We start from the raw sequence: 21,152 nt of genomic DNA on the forward strand, positions 1-21,152 counted from the left end.
GCCCGCCCATCATTTCTCTGCTTACGTGCTCGCTCTAGTACACGGCTTGTAGTTGAATATTCAACTCGTTAAATGATCAGTAGGAAGTGCCCCAGGAACATAGTTACATGCTGCGCGCACGCACACCGCGCTTATATACATCACTTTCCAGGCATAAAGGCTAATATTTTCGTCGTTATTCCACTTTCAGTGCTATTATGGGATATTTGAGGTGTAGTTTGCACAAAATAATTCGACTTATTTGAGTGATACTTCTGATAAATCCAGAGTGTATAAAGTAAAATCAAAATTAAATGTCTCTACGTAGGGAATGCTGAATATAATTCTATCATCAATAAAATAATTGATAATGTTATTCAAATATATGATTTCCAATAATATAGATCTGTGAAATTTTAGATTTGGTTACAAAAAATCTGTCAGATGAATCTGTCAGATTTTTTGACGCTAAAAACAAATCTGGACGCAGATTTTTCCCAGCACATCAAATTTTCCAGTAATAGTTAAATAATCCAAAAATGGCAATTTCGATAAATTTCATGAATTTATTATAGAAGAATCTAATTTTTTGAAATATTTCTGCCAATGTGGCATCGTATATTATTAGTCTTTACCTTTCAAATCCATTTTCGATTGCCACACAATTTTTTTTTGCTAAATTACTCGGAAACCTGATGTGCTAAGGAAATTCTGCGGCCAGATTCGTTTACAGTGTTAAAAAATCTATCAGATTCACCCACTCTGTTTTTTGTAACTGACCTCGCGGGCCTAACAACACACATGTCCAAAAGACTATAGAATGTTCATAGAATATCTAGAGGATAGCCAAAGGATATTTTATGTCCTCTCGATGACCTCTGGACATCTTTTGGACATGTGTGTTGTTAGGGGTGTAATTAATGATCTACATATTTTTCTCTCGATTACTTTAAATCCAACATTTTCAGAAATATTTTCTTGAAAATATTGACGAACAAATTAACAGAAATATTTAAATATCTCTTTTTTAATCTCTTTCATTGGCATAGTTTCGCGAATGTGCCTAATCATGATTGACATATCGCGCCGCGTGATCAATGAAAATCGGAGTTAGCCGAGGAAAGCGATGCTGGGGCGTGCGTCAGTCACTTATACGCGCGTTAAATCAACGAGTGGACATCAACCCGATGGTAGAGTGACTCCGTCAGCTCGATGGAGAAAGCAGAGGATGTGTACAGCCACCGGATGCAGGCTGTTGAACAGGAAGGACGCAAAAGGGTCGAGCGGGAAAGGCACACGGAAATATCCGACGAGTACGCGCGCGCGTCGGCGACCTGAACCAACAAAATGTAAATTTATTTCTCGTGGCGGAGCAGCCTGTTAACACGGTAACACGCAATTTCTGTCGGCGCAATTAAAACGCGCTGTGACGTCGCCGTTGGCGCCGGTAGCAGCGCGTCGTGTCGGCGTCAGCTCGCGTGACCGCTAGCTCGCTTCCACGTCGCTTCTACTCGCTTTTTCCCGTTCAGCTTTTTTCCTTCCTCTCTTTACGAGGATATTTAAAAAATGGACAACGGGAGATTGGGTGGGAATGGAAAGCATCCCGGGAGAAAGAACGAGATTCTGCTCTTTCGCGAGAACGCCTGGCAAATACCAGGCGCGGAATTAAGGCGAGAGCTGTTAATTTAAAAAACGTGGGCATGTGTAGATTATAAGAGTTAGAGACAAAAGAAAGAGAGAGAGAGAGGCAAAGATAGAGAATGTGAGCTTTCTTGATTGAAGCTTGATAAACACGACTGAAAAATTCTTCTGCGTTATTAAGTTAGAATTTACTTCTTCAAAATTCTAATGAAAAAAAATCGATTCTAAATTCTTCTTTATACATGTTATTATAAATGATCTTGATTATTAATGAGTCAATTTGTATTCAAACATTTCATTTAAACATTGGAATAAAAATTGACGTTGACGCAGTTTGACTTTAAAACGCTCCATTAATCGAACGAACGTGCATAAATAATAATATAAAAGTTAGGGTAAGATAATCTTAAAGTAATGTAATGCGATCGATGATGTGGAACAGATGCGCAGCGCTGATGTGCGGCGCAATTAATACGAACTACTGTCCGGTAGATTAAATCGTGCAATCAATCGTTAGATTATCATGAAAGTAAATGGAGCGGATAAAGTGTAAAAAGTGGCAAAGACGGATGGCCAAGAGAAAACCTATGTAAAGGAAGAATCGAGTAACTTATATCGTCAATGCTCCATATGTATCGAGTTTAAAAGCCAAATGTCCATCCATCTCTCTCCTTTATAAATCTATTTAAAAAAAAATAAAATTAAGTAGTTCTTTTCAATTCTAAGATAAATTCTTGATAAACAAAATAGAAAAATATCACAAATGTTACTTTCAATAAACTGAATATGTAACCGGCAATAATCGTAAAAAAAAGGAAATATTAATACGGTAATTCGCTACATTTATAATATACTCGCATTGTATCGCGCGGATAAAACGTTTTATGGAAACAAAAATTCTCGCCAGCGAAAGGAAAGCCGACTGCAGCAGTTACGCGGGGCTGTAAGTTAAAATAATTACGAAAAAGTACACCCCGTGGAGGATAAGTGCCGTATGAAAGTGGATAAAAGGTGAAAAAGGGTACGGGTCGGATTAGAAGGGTGCATTAAAAGGAGAACTCCCTCCCGACAGATGAGGAGAAACGAGAAACTCGCGTATGCTTTTAACGCGCATGTATGCTGGCATGCGTTCGCGTAAGACGTTTCTGTCAGATAGATTAAAAATATGACATATGCAGAAAGCAAAAAAGAAGAAGAACTGATGATTTTTTCAGTGCAATAAGCAATTGTATAAAAGAAATAATAAAAAAAACAATACAAATTTAAAAAATCTAATGACTACCTCAGTATTCATGTAATTAATCAACAATATTGATAATTAAAATAGTATTGTATGTGTTTTCGTAAATTTACTTTAACATAAAAAACATTAAATTTCTTTCAATAAATCTATAAATATAATATAAAAATTTTCATATATTTATTTTACTCTAAATATTTCGTTTTCTACATACACATATAGTAATAGCAACAAATATCGTTTCGTAAAATCATTTGTAATGAAATTTCAAAATTCTCTTTTAAAGAAAAATTTATTCTTTCCCTTATCTTTATGAATAAATTCAGAAATTTATTATATATGCAGACATAACCGAGTTTATATATACGAATTGTCATTAGAATACACAAGATTCGAGAAATTAAAGTCACCCGAGGAAGAGCGAAAAAGAGAAACGAAGTGCAGTAGAGATAGACCGAGAAGGGTCAGACGGGGCCTTCGTTGCATGTCGTGTATTCATCTTCTCAGCGATTTTATGGACACGGTAGGCGCATAGTTGCCTGCACCGAGGTGCAAGATGAACAAACGGGATAGTGCCACACACATACGCCCACACGTACACCCATACCCACACACGCCGGTGGCACAATGGCCCCGCCGTTATAACGAGAAAACAGGCGACGTGTGATATCCGTCGACCCTATCGGCTGGCAGGGGAAATTTCATTTTTACGTGGCCGTATATTTCGTCGCGGCGACGCGCCTATCGGGCCTCGATCAACGCGCAATGGTTTTTTATTATTAATGCGCGCGGCGTTTCTATTATCTTTATGTCTTTAATCCATCCGGTAACGCACGACGCACACACATCGGTTGTTCTTCTTCCTTTTTACGTTTCTCGCATATATAAAGAGATACGTTCTCATAAATACTGCATACATTTAAAAGCTTGTGGTCGACGGAACGAACGTAGTTGATAAAAGTGTCATCGGACACTTTGCGAGATATCGAATGGAGCTCATGCATGAGATCGCATAGTCGTTAAAAAAATACATTATTCAGTGAAAAGTTTGAGTTTTTTTTAAGTGATTATTTTACTCGATGAAAAATCAATCATATATGAAAAAATTCATTCGATATCTCTTTTGTTTTACCGATCATCTTTTTCTCCTCATTCATCACACTTTATTTCACGTTAATTTTTTTTCTTAGACTAAAAATTATTAATACTGTATATGTAAAATATTGTCGACTCTCAAAAACTTTCATGTAATTTCTAAAATTTTCTACGCTATGCACGAACACTGCAAGTTTAAAATTTTTTATCGCGAACTTTTAATAACTTTTAATAATGTAGTCTATATATAACTTTTTTCATTCCAAATCTTGCCAGGATATATATATATATATTACAATTTTTCTCCAAGATATAAAAAATTAGATTAATCGAAAAGAATAGAAAAAATTCGTGCTTTCGTCATTTATAAATTTAATCATGCTTCCTTTATGTTTCTTTCCGGTTGATATTAATCAATTGCTTACCTTTTGGCGGATTGACATGCAGCGCGGACCTGTACAGGCTCTCCTCATCCCTCCAGTCAGCGTTTCTGACGAGCGTCTTCGCCGACATCACGCCGATGAGGATCGCTGTCGCCAGCAGCACCGCCCTGCCGCGCGTTTTGGACCCGTTTCTTCTCGCTATCCGATAGCATCCGGACACCGCGGCGCCGACGACCAGACAGGCGCCCACGCTGGGCAGGTACAGTATCCTCTCGGCTATGACAAAGCCCACGTAGAAGAACAAATTGCTCGCCGGTAGGAAGGGGAGCACGAGGAAGCCCAGGGAGACGGCGACGGCGGTTGCCGCCGTTTGCCGGCCACCAATGTTAACGCCGCCGTTGCTGCTCGGCCTCTTGGCACAATGACAATCACCGAGCGGACTGTTGTTATTGTTGTTGGCCGCCCTGCAGCCGTCAGTGTGACAGCCGCCGGTGCGTCTACCGGCGCACACGGGACACCTGGATGACGTAACCATGCGCGAATATGCCTGCTGACCCAGCATCGACGAGTTTCGATGACGTCGTCGCAGACTCCTGACGGCCCAGAAAACGGCGCCGATCAGGGCGACGTACAGGCACACCGATTCTAGATTACGCGGGTCCAACAGGCTCGTTATGCGCGGCACGGCGTCCATCGACCAGTCGAAGCTCAACGTGCTCGGACACAGTAGCATTCTCGCGCTGGCCGCCGGAAGATACAGGAACGTCAGGCCGCGTGTCAGCCGTGAAGGATGCCTCGCCGCCGGATTGTCCGCGCTCGCAAACTCGGGCCTGTTGCCTACGAGCCTTAGCCGACCTAGTGCGAGTAGCGCCAGACCGCCCGACAGAATGCTGACACTCCGACCCCGAGTGAATCCGCAATTGCCCTGAAATTTGACGATTGACAGATATGTCATTGCTCGTATAGTTTCGACGATGATTGTCGTGCTTGGAGGTTGCACAAGCACGTTGTGCATATAGATTAGGTCAAATTAGGAGAGTCACATCAGTATGTTGTCACGCATCAGAAATATTACCGTCTAATTTTTTTAACATTAGAACAACCAGCGTTGAAGATCTTTATGTATGTCTTTATCACATCTGTCGCTTTTGACAAATATTTGAAAAAAATATTTTATTTTTATTATTATTTTTGATTTCAATAGCTTTCAATTTTAAAGATTTTATTTTACTTATATTCTAGATTTTACACTTTTATTCTAAAGACTATTATCCATAAAATTCTATTATTCATTTAAATTTGATATTAGATTAACATCATTATTTTGCACTAAAGAATATACCTGAGACTAAATATACTTTTCACTAACATAATAAGCGCTTCTGAATTTTATCGGATTGACAACGAAAATGAGATTTTTTCCTGAATTATTAAAATATCATGTCGATCAATGTTTGTCGCAAACGAATCGCGCGGATATGATATATCGGTTTAGCTTACTTATAAAAAAATTGTAATAAAAATTGTATATTTCGTTGAAAAATTTCGTCCTGTCCTACAAGAAATAATGTCATATTTCGTTTTGCTCATACTAACGATTATATGCTATCGATTACTTCTTAAATTGTAATGCTAAAATAACTAAATCCATCATGACCGGTTTTAGTAAATTAAGTATATACTATATTCAGAACTTCGAAATTAAAATGGAAGATAAATTGACACGTATAATCATTTTGCTATCTCGAGAAAAGTTAATTCCGACCAAAAAGTAATAAATACTATAATGGAAAATAAAAAATCGAAAATCTGTCATTTTATCGAATCTGATTGTTCTAATTGTAAGACTTGCAGCAGCTACAATCGAAAGATTAAATTGCCTTTTTGACAGTTATATATATAGCAGATTTGAATCGAGAGATATACAAATTGTAATTTGCAATTAAGAATTACATATTTTTTCTCAAAAACAACTATGTGTTTTCTTTACACCAATCGATTCCTCTCATTATTTTGTACATAAAAGTATTAAAGTAAGATAATCGAAAAATGAATATCTAGATATTTTATGTAAAATTAAGAAATGATTTCAAGCCTCATAACTCGAAAAGTACTCGAGAGAAAAATATTTTATTATAGTGTTTTGGAAAGCTCTCGAGATAAGCTACAAGAATATGCAATAAAAAATGGGGGTTTCCATTAAAAAAATTCAAAGTATTTTTTATGTGACCTTGACCGAGCTATTCAGAATCAAACTGATATGATCTTTAAATAGGTTATTTTAAGCCTTACAACTTTTGTATGAAATATTTTTCTCTAAAATGCTTAGGTTCCTCAAAAAACTGCTTACGGTCGCTCTGATACACCCTATATATGTATAAGATGAGAATCAGAGAAAGAGAGAGAGAGAGAGAGAGAGCTGTCCAATCGATGGATTATAAATTTTATTCGGGTTGATTCATAATATATCCTTTTTTTGCCGTGATACGCGAACGACGTTGTAGATTTAAAATAATCCAGCTAAAGATAGCACATATGTGCACACGCGTACGTAATGTTGCGACACACGTGCGCGCCTAACAAGATACATGTGTTGCTCGCAGGTGTGTACAGAAATAATAAAAGTACCGTAGAAACGCATTACGAGGAGTATCTCGGGAAATATGATACCGTAATAACGCGACGGTTATTTTTGTTGTCAGTTCATCGGGTATACGTTGTGCCCACTATTGCCATGGCGCGCTTGCACTCTTTTTTCCCATGAATAAACATAAAGGAAAAAGAAGCGAATTGGAAGTATGAAAGCTTTCACAGTCGTCGAAACGATGTTTGCTTCGGCGAACGCGGCATCGCATCCGACCGGAAGGTGGTTTCGGTCGGATGGAAAGGAGAAAATCGTTTGTCCGACGAATCGGCGAACAAGACGCGTTTCGCCATACAATACTCATATTGACGAAACGTGAAGGAATAACAGTTGCTTTGTTGCGTCCTTCACCGCTCGCAATGGACAAGCGAAATGTTATTGAAGAGCGACAGCGTAGGATTTTGCATTGCGCGAGCAATCCGATTACGGTCCTTCAACGAATTCATCAAGCGAAAATAACTAGTTAGTTTAATTTTATTTAAGTATTATTCTCATTAATGTAATAAATAAATATTATTATAGTTAAATATTATCAAGTTTTCGTTGAAAATTAATTAAATAATTTATTATTAATTAAATTAATTAAATAATTTTTGACAGAAAAAATTTATTTCACGATCGACACTTTCTATGACATGCGTTTGTAAAAAAATAATTACAGATTCTCTTTTACAAAGTGAAAAGGTATAATAAGCATAGAGAACATTTTTTATGAAATTAGATCGAACTGCACAAATTCGCGTAAAGAATCTTAATGAAATTTCTCTGCGCGGTAACCGTGGCTGAAAATGCGATTCGAAAGTTACACAGACAGTCGGATCAGGTTGAAATAATAGTTTGCGGTGAATTTATAATTCACGTTAAGCACGATTACGCTCTTTCTCCAAGTGCTGAGACATTCGTCTCATATCTCCAGCGACTGGAATGAGAACTGGCACAAAGTGCGCCGCAAAGTTCGTTAAAAAAGTTAGCTGACGCGAAATTGAATGCCACGTGGTTGTGTTTAAGGACGATGTCTCGCGCGCGTTTTACCGCACATTGCTTCCGGTATACGCCTTATTACTTCGCATTACCCTTGTCCCTTATTCCGCCATTTTTCCCCGCTCTCCCTTTCCCTGTCTCTCTCTCTCTCTTTTCTATTCCAATTTCATATTATTTCCAAGTTTCTTGAGCGCGCCGCGAGTTCAAAGGAAAAGAGACACTATACGACAAGATTTGTTAAGGCACATGGCCGTGAATAGTTTAAAACTCGCCTTAATAAACGAACGATACGTCGCGCCTCGTACAAACTTCCGCCAAGTTCGTTACAACCGTAAGATGTAATTTTCCGGGCGATGCGAACGGCTGCATCCGAGCGGCGTGCCGGCGGTTCCGTAACCGCTAATTCCTGAACAAAACTTTTGCTATAAAGACTTCCTGTGACAGCGACAATTATCCGTATTACGTACAATAAGGCGCTCTGTATGTTTCATAAAGTCCGTGTAACATTACGCGATTAATGTTAATTTACTCGTCGACTGCTGTACTGGAAAATCAAATCTGATAGAGGAAAATTTCTGAAATGTAGCAAGTCTTTTATTTCAATATATACAGAAAAAAGGACATTCTTGTTTTGAAAATATATTTAGTTTTAACATGGAAATCTTCAAATGAGATTATATTGCGTTAATTAAATAAAAATATAATTGCTTGAATAATTGCTTATTCGAATGAAACAATTTTATATACTTCAATCAAGAAAAATATATTCTTATGATTTAAGATTTAATTTTCTTGAATGGAAAAGAAACAATTTTAGAAAATAACATTTTTAAATCAAATAATATAATTTTCTTAAAATAGAATTAAATAATTATATATTCTTGAGGTAACAATTACAACATTAAAATAAGACTATATATTATAATATTGTTGAAATTTAAAATTATTAAATTCTCCTAAGAAGATTATAAATTGTTGCGTATATACGAAACAATGAATGCGTTAGTTTAAGTATATAAGTTTTGATTTGACACTTATATTTTCTGTGTAATTAATTGCTATATTTAGTTTTGAATTAAAAAAAATAAATTCCTTTTTTCCACGATTTGATATTAAAAAATTTTATTCATCGTCTAATGTCGCTATCAAATTTTTATTTTTTAATATGATTATACGTATTCAAATATGAGCAAACTCGACGCCTCGATAATCCGAATGCGTCCTTGCATCTACTGGATATGTTGGAATTAGCTACGAATATACCGAGGATTACCAAGGCTGCGCTATAATTGTCGTAATTCCACCACTTATCGTGGCTTTTCTGCGCTTCGTGGCGATATTGTTTTATCTCCGATAAAACGGCCAACGGAGCATCCAAAACGAAACAAACGTCACAGAGAGCCGGATTTAACATCGCGCGGTGATATTTCAAGAAGAGATATCTAGCCGCCTGTTCGATACTCCCGCCAAAATCGATAATCTGAAAATCAGATTTTTTCCAATTACTTCACGATCGTTCCGGACAGCTCGATCGTAACTTAATAAATTTCCGCCCTTCGCCCTTCTCGCGCGCTTTTCGCGTCCATCCCGGTTCTGGTTCTCATCTGCGGAACGTCACGTCTCGTTTGTCTCCCTCGGCCTCGCTACAGTTTCCGTCGATCCACGCATATTTCCGCGCGACCGAACAAAGCGAGTAGAAAACGAAAAAGGTGACACAGTAGCGCAACCAGCGATGACATTTCTGCTTTCGAATGGCGAGACGTTTTCGCTTTGGACTTCGTGATTTGTATGAAAAAAATCTCGATACGTTTCCTCTACGAATTTTATCAATTATTAAATTCTTTAATAATTATATTTGTATCTATGTAAATGTAAAAAAATTAATAGAAATATTTTTAAAACGTTAAAATATCCTTGATTTAAAATTTTGAGCCTCACAGAAAAATCATCTTTTATGCCTCGAGTTCCATCCTTGAATTTAATCCTTAATCCGTCACCGAAGCGCATCGCACTCGACTGCAGGCTATCCTGGTGGGAAACGGTGCAAACGGTTTGCACACGGATACTTCGAGCCGAATGAGGAAGGAGTGAAAGCCGCAGAGGGACGCAGCAGACGGCGGACGCGAGGAAGAGACGGAAATATAAAAAGAAGAGAAATACGAAGATGTGCGGGAAGAGGGAACGCCAAGAGAAAAAAGAGGAGACGTGTAGAGGCCTCATAGCGTTCGGAAGATGCGAACGATCCTCTTGGCACCCCTCCAACTCACCGTTTGTAAACGGGGGAGAGACGGGCGTACGTCATGCATCACGCGAAGCGTCCGGTGCATCCGGATGCAACGTGCGCGAAAGGAGGAGGCAAACGAGGATTTCGGGGATCGCGAGAGAAGGGTGGAGCGAGGGGAGAGGAGAGCGAGAGAGAGGTAGGGTAAGTGACGACAGTAGGCACCCGAAGGTGGAGGCTGAAGATGGGCGGTTTGCCGTGTGTGCATCAGCTTGCTGTCTTCGCCAGAATGCAGGCGGGATGCAGTGTCTTGCAGCGGCACTGCGTTATCGGTTACACGCTTCTCCGAATCCGTACGTGAGCACGCGGGCTCTGTCTGTCTTCCGCCTTGTTTCCCTGTCGAAACTTTCACGCTCCGCGAAATGCGAGACGAGACGCGCGAGTAAACGATGACGTGACGCTCTCGCGCGTAACAATCATGGAACGCAAATCGTGCGACACGTCCGCAAACCGATATCGATTCGCAAAATCCTATTCAATGATACGTTAAATCTTAATTTTGTGATTTAAGATACTTTTAAACTAGATGCACTGGTTCGCAACATTTAAATGCGCTTACTTAGATGCTTAACATTTTGTATATTTCTTTTTGCACATATCAAGTCTTCAAATAAATGTGTCACTATCAAAACACTTATTTTTAAAAAAATGACATTATATATTTAATTAAGTAATTCAAACATTCAGATAATCCGGATATATTCATGTATTCATGAATTTAATTTTGAATATGCGTATGTTACCATTCTGAGAAGTAAGAATATAATGATGTAAATCTGTTTAGCATATATTTGTTTTAATTTATAATATATTATTATTTCATAATTATATTGACAATAAAAATCTTATGACTCTATCTACTAACTCAGAACAAATCCATTAGACACTCAAAGATTTCAGAACGAAAATGGTAGAAGTGTGCGAATTGTAATCCATAAAAATCTTTTCATATAAATTTAAGTAGATGAAAAATGCTTCTTATTATCTTTTGCTCTGAATGTTTGATTTGGCTGCAGCAAGTCAAGCAGTTTTGAACCATATGATAAAAACGCTTGATGTTGGTAATAAAATTATTAGTCACTTACCTTTCGACTTGGCTCGCCGCGACAGAGCTCCCACAGAAGGCAGAGAGCCAGAGATGATATACCAGTTTCTTTGGCGAGAGTAGCCAACGTCGATGACACCAAGGCCAACAGTAGAGGAAACGGCGATCTCGTGCGATTACAATGGGCCGAGTACGTCAAGAAAGATGTCAAGGTCAGGAAGCAGGCAAGAAGGTCGGCACGTCCGACTATACCGGCCACAGCCTCGCTGTGAATGGGATGGACCGCAAACAGGAAACCCGTGATCGCGTGCGCGAGATTGCTCCTTCCTGGCAGGACCTGCAAAGTGTAATTGCGGGTATCTCGTAAGGTACACATGTAAACGTTTCACGAAGCAATCCTTCAAGTGACGAGAATGGGGTTAATTAACTTCGTTAATTACCTATACTCGGTTACAAGTTTGAAACTGGAATTTAATTGTCTATCAAACTAAGGATAACTTTAATGATTTTATCAGAATATTAGAAATTTTATAATTTTTTGCTTTTTATAATATATGACTTTTTCTATGTCAAATCAAAAATATATACCAATATTAAGCAAAATATATATTGATAAAGACGTAACCATATCCATTGACAGTATAGAAAACCAACCATGAAATTTTAAAGGGGCGAGTAAAGTGAGAGCTTGTAAAAAGAAAAAAATCGTTAAATATGTAAAAACATATAGAACACAATTCGTAGTTTTGTACGCGACACTTGGTAATCGTCCGTACAGTGATCATTGATAGCAGCATTCGAAAATTATACAATCCCGATGCATTTTTGCAATAAAGGGGTAGAGGATACGACGAGACGGGCGGAATTTCGAAAAGGGAAATTGTAAATGTCGTATATTTTTTTGCCCGTCCACCGATGGAAAATCGAATCGATGGCGACGAAATGGCTCGGAAGGAAAATCTCTCGAAATCGAAAACGAGGCGAAACATCGAAGGCGAGGAAATGCCATACGGAATGCCATACGGGAAATACGAATAACACGCGTATAACTCAAAACGTTGCTCTCGAAGTACGAGAAGTACCTTCATTAATACACTTAGACTCAGTTAATTAGTGTGACAGTTTCATTACTCAGCAAAGTGCTGTGTGTATTAAATTAACGCGGCTCTTCATACTCTTGCGCGCCCATAATAACGCGCTAAAACGATTTGAGTTGCTAATGAACTTATAAAATGGTATGCAACTTTGATATTACTGCTTATTTTCATGGTACCAAGAATGCGTTTCGTATTTACATGTAGAATTCTGATGGAATCTCTCCATTTCCATTTCCAGCACTTCCATTTCTCTAATGTGACTTTGTTTTAAAATTTTTTCCTACCTTATTTCAAAATTTGCAGATACTATTTACCTTATTATTTTATATACTAATGCTGATCTATTTTTAGTTTTTTTTAAACTTAATCAAAGTTACATGTTTAATTAAATTAAATTTATTTTATTCAATAATATATATATATATATATATTACTATCGGTTTTTATATAATTTGGTTTTTATATAAAAATAATTAAATTTAATATATAATTCAGTGCTTATAAAATTATGCTTTATATGCATTAGTATACATAATTAAATTTTTTATTTAAAATAATATAGTAATTAAAGTTTGCGTGATTTATTATGTGTGTAATTAAATTGTATTTTCCGCGACTCCTCGAAGCGCCACGCTGAAGTTAAATACTCCAAGTTAAATACGATGACCGAAAAAGGTGATGTAAAATTAAAGTCTCATTAGGATGATAGGTTCTCATCGTGGTTCTTTTGATCTTCCAACGTATCCGGAAGTTCTATTCGAGATGTTCGCGTGCAGTTACGCCGAATCACTATTACAGTTCCTTTTCACGACCGCCCTACAGCGCCCTCGGAATAAGAGAAATCCCAAGCTAACGAAGTGGCGTCGTAAAATTAAAACCGCACAGTAGGCTTGTGCCAAAGTTAAGCGAAATCCTCGCCTTTATTTAAATTCTGCCGCCGACAATTTCCCAGAGATATGTTCTAGTAGATAAAATAACAAAGATCTCTGCAGCTTTAGTTCAAATATAACTCGGATTTAGAGTTAATTGGAATAATTAGATGGATTTATAATATACGTCTGTAAAGTGAATCGCGTACTTTCTTCTAATAAAATCAGGCAAATTAGAGCAATATTGGAATTCGTTAAATAATTGATATGATGTAAATTATGAAAAAAGAATTAAATCTAGATTAAAAATAGATATCTACTATTTTAATAGATATCTACTACTCTCTATTTTTTGACATTTACAAGACAAGAGAATAATTTTAAAAAATTATTCTCTTGTCTTGTAAATAATAAAAATAATTTAGATGAAAAACAAAGAGAAATAAAATTTTAATCATTCCAAATATTCCAGACTTTTTAATGTTAATCCATTAATATGTTGACCATTACTCCAGCAGGAAAATATAGTTAACAATAATACTTCAGGGCAGATTTTTAAAATGTTATAATATTTTTGACACAGTTACGCTATATATATTTTATATCATCGGATCAAAACTCCCGTATGATATATGCCCTACAGGTGTCTCACTATTAACTTCTTTTTGTCACAATAAAATTATATATAAAATTATATTATTTGAGATTATTGCGGTATAATTTTTATTCGCACAAAATGTGTAGCCAAAATATTTTATTTTTATCGTAACTCATTGCTTATTTTGAAAGTTAAAAGCTAAAATTTAGCTTTAGCTCAAAAGTTAAAATTTTAAAATTTGCAAAAAAAAGCAAAAGTAGTCACACTCACCTTTCTGGCAACCTTGACCACGAGAATGGTACAAACAGCGTGCAAGGCCACATTCACCAGATGATAGCCCCAAGGTTCAAGGCCACCTAGAGAATGATTCAGACGAAAAGTGGCCACGCAGAGCGGTCGATAACTGCCGTGCGAACCACGTTCCGTCAGTGGTGTTCCCCAAAAATCATTCTCAAGCAACCGGTACCACGGTGTGCTCGCCAGTAGATCAGGGTTCGTCAAGATAGCTCTTCTGTAACAGAGAAACAAAAGCTCACATTATATATCAGTATTACCAGATATGAAAGCTTTTTATATATTCTTATACACATACACATATACATATATTTGTGGAACATTAATTTCCAATAAAATATACACATAATTTTATTTTTATAATAAATAATTTTTATAACCAAAAGCAAATTGAAGCGGTTTATTTTAACCACAGATTGAGTTGCATAAAAGTGTAATAATTATTAATATATATATGTAATTATACATTAAATAATAGAATAAAGAAATTTATTATAAACAATTATAAAGTTTTTATGAAATTAATAAAATATAACAAAATTAATAAATTTAAAAAATAATTTAATCTTCATAATTAACTATTCTTTTAAAGATTAAATAACGACTCGCAGATTTGAAACAAATATTTGAGTTTATGCGAAATATATTCCCATTCGGATTCAATACGAAAAAACAATAAAACTAGTTATGGAAAATAAAATGGCAAAATTTCAATTTTTTGACGTGTCATGATTCGCGTGTAATTTAATCAGTGTATGATGTACTAATATAACTCATACCGGATTACAATAGCAAAACATGTTAAAAACCACGATGTATTATTATACCTAACGCAATTCAATCTGCGGTTAAAATAAAATAAGCCGTTTCAATTTGCCTACGTCATGCAATTTAATGCAGGACTTGCAACATTTCGGTCAGTTCATCGCGTTAACCGCATCAACCGAAGTTCTCGGGCCGAATGCTCTAGCGACAAATCATTTGGGATGGCATTTAATAAACCATTTTTATCTTGCGTCCGTAAATTAATTACTCGCCGCGCGGACACACCATCTACATGCATGTATTAGTTGGCAGAAACAATTTTCGCGCTCGTTATCATTCGGCCGTTCCCTATCAGTGTGTAAATATCATTGCTTCGACGCATTCAAATCTCGTTCGAGAGTTTTACTTTCGAAAAATAAAATTGAAAATTAATAAAGAGTATTATTTGTTTAACACAATATTTGATGAAATCTTTATTATATATGTCAGGTATTTTCATATAAATCGTTACTTTTAAATGAAGATTTAAATAAATACAAAATTATATGATCGTTCATAATTGACAACAAAATAAAATTTTTAAATATATCTTATTAAATTTTAATTTTAATTTATTTCACGTAATAAGTGAAAATCCCGGACAACTAGTTAAATGCGCCACTTCTTATACGGGGTACTCGTTATTATCGTCTACTTCGCCGGCGAAGCAATTGTATGCGAAGATCACTTACACAGGTCGTAGTGTTAGCCTACGAAAACGGTTACGACAGCGATAGTGCTCTGCTGAAACGGCCTTATCGCCTGGTCTTATATCGTCGCTCGCACATTCACGGGTACATATGTATATTTCTACGTGTAAGAACTGCAAAGTGTATTTCGAGCACTTCATGAACCTAAGAGTCGCCGGTCGTCCACGAAGAAGGTGCTGAAACGACAACGATGTACTTGCACGAGGATCGTAATGGCGTCGTTTGCCTGGAGCATTTTTGTCTCTTTATTGCGACCTTAAATGAAAGATATCACTATATATAACGTGCTCTCCAGGCCCATTCGATAATTTAGAAACTCCTCCTCCCTCATCAACAATTTTTATATCTTTGCGAATAATCGATTTAAAACATGGAATGTATAAGCGACAAATAACGCATATGAACAAAAAAACATAATAACTTTTCACCGAAACGCATCAATAAAAACAATTGTAAAACTAATAATACAAAACACATGTTTTTTAATATCTTTACTCTTACATTAAACGAAAGCAGCAGCTATTTATCGACGCATTTATGCAATGTTGTAGCTTTTGCTGTAATAATCGGATACATGTAATGTCGCAATAATTATGTTTTATAATAAAAGTATATTTTTTATTCCGACTAATCAAAATATCGAATCGCAATCAAAAACTAGCTAGTAATTATGTTATCTCTTTTCTGGAGTACATTTTCAATTATCGTATTGTTATGAATAAAACATAAAAGCACAACGCAATGCGGAGGTAATTATAATACTGAAAAACTAAATGCGACTGTATATATATGTGTGCGTATAGAATAAATGTAATAATTGCGTACAATAAAAATGAAATATTCTTAACGCAATGTTTTCAGAATTATCCGCGAACTTGCAACTAAAATCACAAAAGTTGATACGCAAAGAAAGCAATTACACGATCGCGCTTTTACATTAAGAAATTCTTTCTTATCTTTGCGAAAGAACATAATTGAATCCTTACACGACTAAATCCGTTTATTCTCTCAAAGGAAAAAGATTACCGCAACAACAATGTGTACAAGCGCCTCGCGCTACCTTCGCAAAATGAATAAAGCTAAACGATAACATTTTACACGGTTAAGTCTATTTATATCTTAACACCATGTCGGAGGAAACTTTCCGTCATCTTGAATCATTTCAGACGCTTCTGGAGGATTTTCATATGTGAATTAAAAACGCCATACATTATATAATTCATTATTCTCGCCTTTACTTTTATCCAATTAACGCGGTTCTATGTTGGACAGGATCTATAAAAAGATTTGCAAAAAGTACGCCACGACTCATTACGCCTCATCGAACTTTTTCTTCGTCGGATCGTATAGACGATCCTTTGCCTCGGGCGAAAAGGCGTTCTAATCGACGGCTGATCAATATTCATGGGTATCGATGAACTCGATGTTTCGGTTCGTCTTCAGATCCCGATATCAAAGGTTACACCCTCGGAGAGTATCTATATCGTCGAGAAAATAGGATTTCGAGAAGGTTTCCTCAATTTTGCGTCGCATAATTTTAACATTGCAATTTCGAACAAGTTAAAATTTAGCTCCCACTTTCATTTATTACACTTCTAAATATCTTTTTTCATCTTACATGCATGCTGTATTTAATTATGTATATATAATTTTTTTATTTAATTCTCTTAGAAAGTCATCTCAAAAAAGTAACTGCCATTTTAAAAACAGAAATGTATGTAAGAAAATATTTTATAGCAAAATATTTAATTTGGTATTTATTTTAGAGTGGTGTTTTTAAAGAATTTTTCTTTATTTTTTATCAATTCTTTTCTCTCTTTTAAATCTGAATATAATATTTTGTTATATTTATTATTAATATTAATTATAATATTATTATATAATATTAATTAAGTTTGTATGTATGTGTGTAAATAATTCGTAAATATTTGAATAATAAATATTTACTTAAATATATATACTTAAAGTTACATAGAAATACAATATTATTTCGTACATATAAATTGTACATTTTATATTTCTCTCAATTTTAAAAATTGAGAGAATTATTAATCAGATTTCCTACCATAATACTATAATATTTATTCGTAATTGGAGAAGGTATAATCATCAAAATTATATTAAATAATTGAAATACAATGCAAAGTTTAATAAATAAATAATTAAAAAATAAAATTTACATTCTAATTAAAGAGAACACAAGTAGATTATTGGAATTTTCGAACATTAAAATATTTAGGCGTTATGATTCACGGATGCATAATTTAAAAGTATACACATCTTCTTTATTAATCTGCAAAATAAATTTCGTGCCGAGTTCGCACAAAAAAATCTCCGTACAATTCAGGACATCGCGTAAAACGCGCGCGACACCAAATTACTTTCTTGTTAGTCGCACTCGCACAATTCCCGCCGCATTTTCCCGAATAATTTGTTATGTCGGAATGAGTTTGTCCGTAAAGCTGTGCTCGTCCTCGGACGCGAGTCATCGAGATTGCGCGTCCTCGACTCTTTTTCGCGGAGCTTTCGTTCGCCACCGTCTGGCTCGCGTGTAATGAAAATTTGTAAAATCTCTCGGCGAGAGGCGCGAACGACGACCAGGATGGGGGCGCCATCAATTAATCCCCATTCATGCCGATTGCAGCATTCTGAAAATTCACGCCGGTGTCGTCGCACCCGCCTCGTTTAGGAGTTATTTTTCTGTCGCGACGCTCTCCGATTTTCCGCCTCGCTTAAACGAGAAGCGTCTAAGTAAGTCGCTCTTTCCACCCACGCATCCTTGCAATTGAATTCGGGAGTAATCTCCGTCGCGGAGCCTGAATTTTGACGTCAGCTGCCTGGCTGAGTGATGTAAGGAAGAGTGAGTGGAATGAGATAGAAAAAAAATTGGGAATGTTCTTATATTAAAAATAAAAAGAAAGTGTAAAAGAGAGATATTTTTAATATATCGTCATTTATCATGTGTCTGATAATCCTGTATGTATAGCTAGCAAAAATTTACGATGAGAAAAGATATATTAGATATGAATTTTGATTTAAAAAATTCCGTATGGAATTTTTTTATCTTACTTATCGATTTGCACTATCTTTCGTTTGACTTTAATTCTTAATTTTTCATCCTTCATCCGTAAGATTTGCGAGATGACGCGGCGAAATTAATACATCGCATGCCGGAGCGAAAATCAACGAGAAAATCAACGTCGAAATTTAATCTCGATAATGAACGTCGTAGTCACACCGACGTGCGCGCGTTTAATGGCGCGTGTAGATGAACGAGATACATCCGACAATTTAGAGATCGATCACTCTGTCATCATGGTTTGCACGTGGTCGATTTCAACACTGGCACTGGGATATTTGCATGAAGGATTATTTCTTGGAAATTCGCGCAAGAAATAAAGACGCCCGGCAGCGGGACATCGTGTATGTATGTACAACAGTTCACGATAACGCGCGTGACGTTAATGAAACTCGTCTCGGGCGCACGAAGGGATACATTTTTCTAACTTTTGCGCGAAGTACGTAATTGTCGAGTATATCCGTCCTTTTTACACCACGCACTTTAAATTTTATTTTTCTGCGAATATCCGGGTATTTTTCACAGATAAGTTTAAATGCAAATTATTATTATCTCTGCTAAAAATCATGAAACGTATAATTACAAAATTCAAACTCGATGCTGAAATTCGCTCACTTTTATATTAAAGTCATCTTAAAAAACAGCGCATTAAACTTACATAAGCATGGCACAAAAATCTACATTTTATTTAAAAAAAATGATCTTTTTTCCAGAGCAGGAAATATCTCTAAAATGTCTCATTCTGATAATCTCCGAAAAAACGTGGCGTGTTCTTCACGTGTCGCATATGACAAATGTAAACGTTCGCGGGTCGACGGAGCCATTAGGAGAGCGAGTGTACTCTTGTTGACGCACGTGGACACCCACACGTATATATCCACGCAAGCGTGACATTAATGAAGCTCGTCCTGCGACTTGCGAAGGAACGTTACGTAAATGAATTCGGAAGGGGGATGAGTAGCTCGCGTTCTTTCGACTTTTTCGCTTTCGACTCTTCCTTCCCCGCGCAATCGAGTCACTTAATACTCGTCCGACCCCTTTAAGCCTCATCGACTTACGTAAGACGACGCCGATTCAATTTTACACCCTCCTTCTCGTGGAGGGCGAGGGTCGAATCGGAGAGCGATAAAGACCGCGGTCAAATTAGAATTATTGGGCACCCCCAAGCGCGCAGAAATGAATTAATAAATTACGGGGAGCTAGATGACTCTCCCTTTCCCTGCCCCTACCTTACTCCGAGGGGATGGGGACGTAGATACCACGCGCGATCGCGATATTAAAATCGACGGATGATTAATCTCCGTCCGTGGTTTCGTCCGGTTTTCGCATACAGTGCCGGCGCTATGAAAGAGCGGAAGAATGGCGGAAGTGTAATAGAGAGCAGGGGATGCAGGAACGAGGGGGGACGCGACAAAGCAAGGACCGAGCAATAGAGAGGAGCGAAAAGGGAAGATATCCAATCGATTACATCTAGTTTCTATGGCAGATCGATGTTAAGAGCGGGAACACGAGGATGACTGGATAAAATGCCAATACTGATCGAACATGTTGCATGAGACTCAACAATGACGATATTGCATTTTTTACGTGCACATCGATTTTTCTATTACCTTGCTAACATTCAAATCGAGTTACCATTGTCGCCCTAAAAATACTTTAAACGATTTAATAGAATATTTAATAGAATATTTAATATTTAACATTATTATTTAATATTTAGAATATTTATATAATATATAGAATATTTCTTAAATGAAAATTTTACAATGATATTAATATTGCATTTTTTTATGCGCATATCGATTTTTCTATTATCTTGCCAACATTCAAACCGAGTTACCATTGTCGCCCAAAGAATATTTTAGACGATTTAATATAGAATTTTTAATATTTAAGATTATTTAATTGTGTGTTTCTTAAATGAAAATTTTACAATGAAATTAATATTACATTTTTTACGTGCGTATCGATTTTGCTATTATCTTGCTAACATTCAAACCGAGTTACCACTGTCATCCCAAGAATATTTTAAACGATTTAATATAGAATATTTAATATTTAAGATTACTTAATTGTGTGTAGAATATTTAATATTTATATAATATATAGAATATTTTTTAAATGAAAATTTTACAATGAAATTAATATTGCATTTTTTACGTGCGTATCGATTTTGCTATTACCTTGCTAACATTTAAACCGAGTTATCATTGTCGCCCTAAGAATATTTTATACGATTTAATATCGAATATTTAATATTTAAAATACTTATATATATTTATATAATATATAATATTTATATAATATATAGAATATTTCTTAAATGAAAATTTTACATATAAACATCAAAACATCAAAACAAAATTTTACAATAAAATCGTTTATTTTATTTATATACTATTACTCTTAATG

At 36.0% G+C, this 21,152-nt stretch overlaps 1 protein-coding gene across 2 annotated transcripts in view; it reads right to left on the reverse strand.

Moving 5' to 3' along the window:
- LOC105258009 (transmembrane and TPR repeat-containing protein CG4341) overlaps positions 1–21,152 on the reverse strand; it is a 199,560-nt gene that overhangs the window by 71,629 nt on the left and 106,779 nt on the right. For both annotated transcript variants that reach the window (XR_003123343.1, XM_011268995.3), the window contains exons 2-4: positions 14,124–14,364; positions 11,330–11,626; positions 4,381–5,263 (exon numbers count right to left, since the gene is read on the reverse strand). Coding sequence is in view for 1 of the 2 variants with exons in the window: in XM_011268995.3 (XP_011267297.2) it covers positions 4,381–5,263; positions 11,330–11,626; positions 14,124–14,364 (1,421 nt within the window). In the remaining variant the exon portion in view is untranslated. The remainder of the gene's footprint in view (positions 1–4,380; positions 5,264–11,329; positions 11,627–14,123; positions 14,365–21,152) is intronic.

Source organism: Camponotus floridanus, unplaced genomic scaffold (assembly GCF_003227725.1).
Source record: "Camponotus floridanus strain SB8 unplaced genomic scaffold, Cflo_v7.5 scaffold5, whole genome shotgun sequence".
NCBI classification, from domain to species: domain Eukaryota; kingdom Metazoa; phylum Arthropoda; class Insecta; order Hymenoptera; family Formicidae; genus Camponotus; species Camponotus floridanus.